The sequence below is a fragment of the Pygocentrus nattereri genome, chromosome 23, assembly GCF_015220715.1.
Source record: "Pygocentrus nattereri isolate fPygNat1 chromosome 23, fPygNat1.pri, whole genome shotgun sequence".
NCBI lineage: Eukaryota > Metazoa > Chordata > Actinopteri > Characiformes > Serrasalmidae > Pygocentrus > Pygocentrus nattereri.
Genome location: NC_051233.1, coordinates 12,280,503 through 12,286,766, shown reverse-complemented (window position 1 = coordinate 12,286,766; position 6,264 = coordinate 12,280,503). Strand labels below are relative to the sequence as shown.

Below are 6,264 nucleotides of genomic sequence, written 5' to 3'. Positions count from 1 at the left end.
TTTAATAAGCTTTCCTTATTCTGATGTCTTCTCTTATGAAGAAAAAGCAATTGCTAATTCTGATCAGAATTAGTTTTTTTTGCATGAAATTCTATACATTTTTGCTTGTGGCATCTTAAAATTAGTCCATGACTCGTCTCATTTCTCTGCCCAGTGTAACACTTTCTAGTGTAAGCCACCCCAACTTTACCTGATCTATATTTATTTCATGTTTCTAGCACAGCTGGTTTGGCTCACTGCGAAGCTTCCTCTGATTGAACAAACAAATCACTTCTGCAGCATTTCCTGCTATAAAATCAATCTGTAAAGAGATTTTACGGACGGGGAAGGGATGGTGAGAGCTAGAGTACAGATTTTTATCTGTTTTTTTTTTTTTTTCCTCATCGTAATATGTCCACAGGGTGGGGAGATGAGAACGAGAGGAGAGTGTGGGCATGTAGTTGATCAAGTGAGAGATTAATGTTTTGTGTGTGTGTGTGTGAGTCAAAGAAGGCAACAAACCCAAACCCACAAACCACAGGGAATTGAAATCACTCAGGAAGTGTCAGAATGAGCTGTCCTGATGGTTTGTTATTTATATAACTGGATGTCCAAGAGGGACATGCACAGCTTGAGTAATAATTTCTGTGGTGTATAGTACAGGCTTTTGTCTGCGCCATCAGGCTGGGCATGTGAAGTTCATCATGAATGCCCTTATTTGGAGCTGGGGAGGAGAGGAATGAGAAGGTGTGCCTGCCTTTTTTCGTTTTTTCCTCCCACTTTTAAATGAATAACCATACAGTCCTCTGCAGAGGAACAGAGCAAGCCCTGGACGTCAATGGAATCAGTTCAGTCTAGTTCTTGTCTTGAATGTGGACTCTTTTAAGAAGAATGAATGCTACCGAGCTGTTTTAAAGTTTCTCAGGATGGTAGTGAATTCAGCTGGGGATCTCTGGACCGTTTAGCTGATCTCATTTAACCTAGAGTGTCCAGCATGATCTGCAGTGCCTACCAGGCCAACAAGAGCCACAGGGTGGCTCCTAAGAGAGTCCGTTTTCAGGTAAGTCAGCAGGTTTTGAATCATAAAGTTGATTGTTTTTATATTTTTGTTATGCAGGTATCTGACTGTTAATTCATTTTAGAACCTTTCTGTGTAGATATCCGATTAGCTTTTCAGTGACGTTTTGGGACGCTCATACTGTATAATTTATGTGTCTCATGGAATACCTTTGTTTGACCATAAGAGGGCGCTTGTTAACACGTTTTAAACAGGCTGGTGCCTATTCAAGGCAAATGTGTTTGTGTTTTACCCAGTACGGAGCACCACCACCCCGTGTTCAGACTAACTTACTGTGATTCATCTTATAAATTCTGGAAAAGCTACGTCTCACCAAGCTGGAAACTTTCTCTTAGACTATTATGTCCACCCCCTGCTAGCAGCATTGCTTTGAAGTTTCTTCACTGGAGTTATTTTACCTTCAATCCCAGGTGGAAACAGTACAGAAGCCTAAAACCATCCTTAAGTACTGAGTCCCCAATGGAGCTGTAGTGGAACTTGCATCCAGCTGTTATCAGTACCTTGCTAGAAAAACACAGCATAGGTTGTGTTTTGGATGCTGGAATGCTGGTCAACAGCAAACCCAGCATATATTGAGTTTTGTGTGCTGGTATGCTGGCTAACCAGCATGACTATGCTGGGTGCCCAGCTAGACCAGCATAAACCTGCTTAGTACTTTTTTTTCCATCAAGTAAGGGACCAAGTTTGTTAGATGCTATGCTTCTCTTGGTAGAGATTCCTCTTTTATCAAGCATCTTAGAATAAGAACAGTGGTCTAAGATCAGATCTCATCCGTTCATGTAACCCTCTTCTGTGATGTTAAATACAGACCCTGATCTAAAAAGTAAAACGTTAAAGCTTGAAATGTGAGAAGTGTGGTCTACAGCTACAGCTCAGGTGCTGAACACAGAAGAGAACGAAATTAAACCTCAAAACAAAAGAATTAGGAATAAAATGTGAAGAGCTAAAATTGTGCTCAGGAAAGAAGTTCTTCACAAATGTATATACAGCCCTCATTAAAAATGTACATAAGTACATGGAGGGAATGTAACTAGCCCTAAGCCAGTATAGCATTTATTAGGTGAATGGGGAAAAATGGAGAAACACTGTTCAATCAGTTTAATAGCCATCGATTGACAGGTTGGAGAGAGTGGGGAAAAAGATGATCCATTATTTTTTTTCTGTGCTAAAAATCTATAATATGAATGACTCATCATACCTGTACATGATGCATTAAGGAAACATAAGAGGAGGTTCCTAAGGTCAAAGGCAGGGACAATGGGTCACTGTCGTCTTACAGGGGACAACAGAGAGGAATATGTTCAACAGAAGCGCATTTGCCCTCAGCTATTAGTGATATTATGTAGATAAGCAAATGATGTAATGCAAAGCATCCTTTCTCTTCTTTTTGTATTAGAAGTCAGGGCCTAGTGTACAGACCTTTTTCAGCATGGAGCAGTGGACAGTTGTGTTGCCCTTGCAAACAAGCTAGCAGAGTAAAGAAAATGATGGGGTTAATGCATAAATCCCAACTTCTACAAGGCAAATCAAATATCCTAGTTTTGGAATATTGCAGGAATTTGCATGGTGTGACTGCAGTGAACTTCTGGGCAAGTTCTGCTCCTGAGACTATATGTTAGAGAGTGAGTCTCCAGAGCATGGTCCATAGAAATGATATTAAAATGTATGTTTTCCTTATACATGTCCTCAAAGATTCCATTGTTGACATGAATACCACCTTTGGAATGAAAATGTAGAATGCTGTTGAAATCTAAAATTTATTGAATTTGATTGTATTTCTACGTGTGTGTGTGTGTGTGTGTGTGTGTGTGTGTATGTATATGTGTGTGTGTATATATATGTATGTATGTATATGTGTGTATGCATGTGTGTGTGTGTGGTGTGTATATTTTTATATTTCTATATATATATATATATAAAATATATGTATGAATATATGTGTGTGTGTGTGTATATGTATATGTGTGTGTGGTGTATATTATTTATATGTATGTATGTATGTATGTAATATTAGTGTATATATCCTGATCTATTTCAGAGGTATAGATATTAGTCTTGGGGATGAAACATGGCTATGCAATAGCTGTTCCCTCAAAAATTTTAATGAGGGAATGTAGCACCCTGGAAATATACGATATATTCCAAAATAACAAACCAAACACACACAAGGCTCTTTTCTATATATTTCAGTGAGCAACATAGTGATGACCCCACTAGCTGTAAGCTGTTAGCTAGGTATGATATGAGGGCCACCTTGTGAAATCAGAAAGATGCCTTGCGTAAAAATCCTTTCCTTAAATCTGTGAAATTGGTCAGTGAAAATAAAGACCTCAATTAGATGTTTTTAATTATATATGCGTAGGTTTATTTTGGGTTTATGTCTAGGTTTATTTTTTATTTTGACCACAAATGACAGGTCATTCACAGATATATGAATGCAAAATGTTTGGCTCGGACATCAGTTGTTGCTGTCATCCCCATCTTAGGAACTCTGGCTGTAGGTTTTATATCTCTATTGGAAAAATGAATGGCCATAAAAATAAAAATACAAAAATTGCTGCTATTGTGTCTTGTGGCTAACAAAGGCAATCATAATTTAGTGGGTACAGTGATTATATTTAGGGAAAAGGTTTACATACAACAAAACATATTGGCTTTGGAAGAGTTTTGTTTCATGTTGTGAAGTTAGACTTGTGTGGTGTTCAAGTCTGATGGGACATCTGATGGGACATCTCATCATTGATGTAATTTAAAAATACCTTCTGGCCAAAACCATACCAGAACGTTGTAAAGCAATGTCTTAGACATCAGGCAGCATATGCGTACCCATTTTGTGTCATAACTTTCTATAAGTTTCAGAGGTGTTCAGTGCTTTGGATGTCTGGTTCCTATCACCAACAACATGAATGATTTTAATAGTAAGTTTCTCTAGAAAAGCACATTTTACAACAGATCACTCTGAATTGCTTTGTTTACATTTTAGCCATTTAATTTGTTGAAATTTCACTTTAATGAAGCTGCAAAAATGTAAGTATTTTCAGTGTTCAGTCCAACAGACATTGCAAACACTTTTCCCCCTTGCTGTAATGTTTTGGTATCAAATGAAAAAATCTGGTATGGTGACATCCCTTGTGTAAAGTGAGCTGGCAGTATTTAAGTCCTCGCTTGTCTGATGTCATCAAATCATCCTCTGCAAGTCTGAAGGTCATTCCTCAGGGTAAATACCTTTCAGTCAGGTGCTTTTTAAAGAGTTTGAGCTATGTACATGCAGTTATTGTGACTGGGCAGGAGTCCGTTCAGCAAGTTCTAAGTGTTTGTTAGATTTACAGTCCAGACTGTTTATTCCCCTCAAAGTTGCCCCCACCCTGTTTCACCATGTAGTTCATCCCACGCCAGTGCACGCTCCAGACACGGGTGGGCGGAATGGCTCATGTCTCACTTGGAGTGTCGGGGGGTTTTATTTGTAGCAAACCTCAGGATGACGCAACATGGTCTGAACCAAGCCCAGGCCAGCTTGAACACATTACAACAGCAGAGAACATACATATGTCCAAAAACAGCATGAGTTCCTCATTTCCCTTCTCCAGAAGGGGAAAAACATGATATTCTCAAGTCACTGCTGTACCCATTTGCATCCTTTTTTTCTTCCATAAAGCACTTGACAGAAAGCTTTTCTTGGAAGGGCTGTTTTATTGCCTTCTTGTTTTAACGTAATTGACTTTAATGCTATGTTTTGCTCTGTCTGGCTTGGTTAAAGCTATGGAAGTGGCATGGAAATGAAACCTTTCTGTACTAAACCAACTTGTCACTGGAATGACACAATGATAGAGTCCCTTGCTTCTCCACTTTGCAAAATGATGCCGATGAAATGTAAATTGAATGCTGTTCTGCTTTCCACTTGCTGTGTGGAAGTAAGCACCTAGCTTATGGACATCGTGTGGAGATCTCTTACATCTGTACTCTAGTACGAGTGAACTGACCCTAAAATTATGACCATTTGGGCAGAGCTAGGCCTTGAGTTCAGGCGATAAATGTCGAAGCTTATTCAAAACAGATAGGAAAATACCACCTCTACCATAAGTCTAACTTCTGCTAGAATGCCTCTGGGATTATGATTATGATTATACTCTGGGAAGTAGCTTGTTAGCACTAAGCTAATGGTGGTTTTGGCAGTACTTGATTGAACACATACAGTTGAGGCTTCTTAAAGACAATCTAAGTTTTACTTGAAGCTTGTGACAAACATTAGCATATTTTTTTTTTACCTTGTTCCAGTTTCATAATCACACTTTCAAAGTGAACTTTGGTATAGCGCTGCCACCACTGTTTTCAGTTTCTAACAACCGACTACCTAGGCTGCTTCTTGTATTCACAGTCAGTGCCTTATCTAGGACTTCCAGAAGGCCAGAAGCAAACTTTTTTCTAAATTACTCCTGCCAACTGGAAATCAAAACATGTTTGCTTCATTACTGTGTCACTTTGTAATAATGCTATTACTTAATCTGACGTGTTAGACTGTCTTTTCAGCTCCTAAAGTCCTGACCAATAGGGAAGCTCGTTTAGCTGTATCTACCAAGATACCACGGACAAAACAATTCCTGATTGGTCCGTTTTTTTCTGGGAGTTCTTTTTTGATCCAAAACTTAACAATGAATCAAGATTGATATACTTGCAGAATGTAAATATAAATCTGATAAATATAAACATGATTTACAAATCCTTAAAAATGATTGTAAAAAAATATATTTACTCAATTTTTAAAAAATACTATTTAACAAACTAAGCTACGTGATGCTATGTTTAGGCAGTTGCTATGCACTGGTTGTTATTGTTTAGAGGCTGTCTATAATTGATTTATCAGTGCTTTGCCCAGAAATGCATTCTATTTGAGTATAATATACAAACCTGGAAGTGAAATGCATTGTCCATTTTATCTCAGCACAACCGTCTTTGTGGAGAGGTATGGATTATTTTTATGCCAGGTGGTTCTTACTTCTCCCAATATCACCCCTCATTAGTCACTAGCAGCACAAGTAACTCTGATTTCCATTTCACAAATGGAATAGTTTCTGTGGGCCTGTAGAAAGTGGCTATAGTGCTATACTATGCTGTATGCTATGCTAAATGCTTCTGAGTTGAACTTGGGATGCTGTGCAGAATGTAAATACAAATAGGATGCAATGATATGCAAATCATGGAAACCATAT

General features: G+C 38.3%; 1 protein-coding gene across 3 annotated transcripts in view; it reads left to right on the top strand.

The window, feature by feature from the left end:
* The first annotated feature begins 800 nt into the window (after positions 1-800).
* The window catches only part of phldb1a (pleckstrin homology-like domain, family B, member 1a), an 83,234-nt gene continuing 77,770 nt past the window's right edge, over positions 801-6,264 (top strand). The window contains exon 1 of one of the 3 annotated variants that reach the window (XM_017701769.2): positions 801-1,039. In XM_017701769.2, coding sequence (XP_017557258.1) covers positions 974-1,039 — 66 coding nt within the window. In that variant the 5' untranslated portion in view covers positions 801-973. The remainder of the gene's footprint in view (positions 1,040-6,264) is intronic. The other 2 variants (XM_017701770.2, XM_017701765.2) reach the window with 2 other exon arrangements.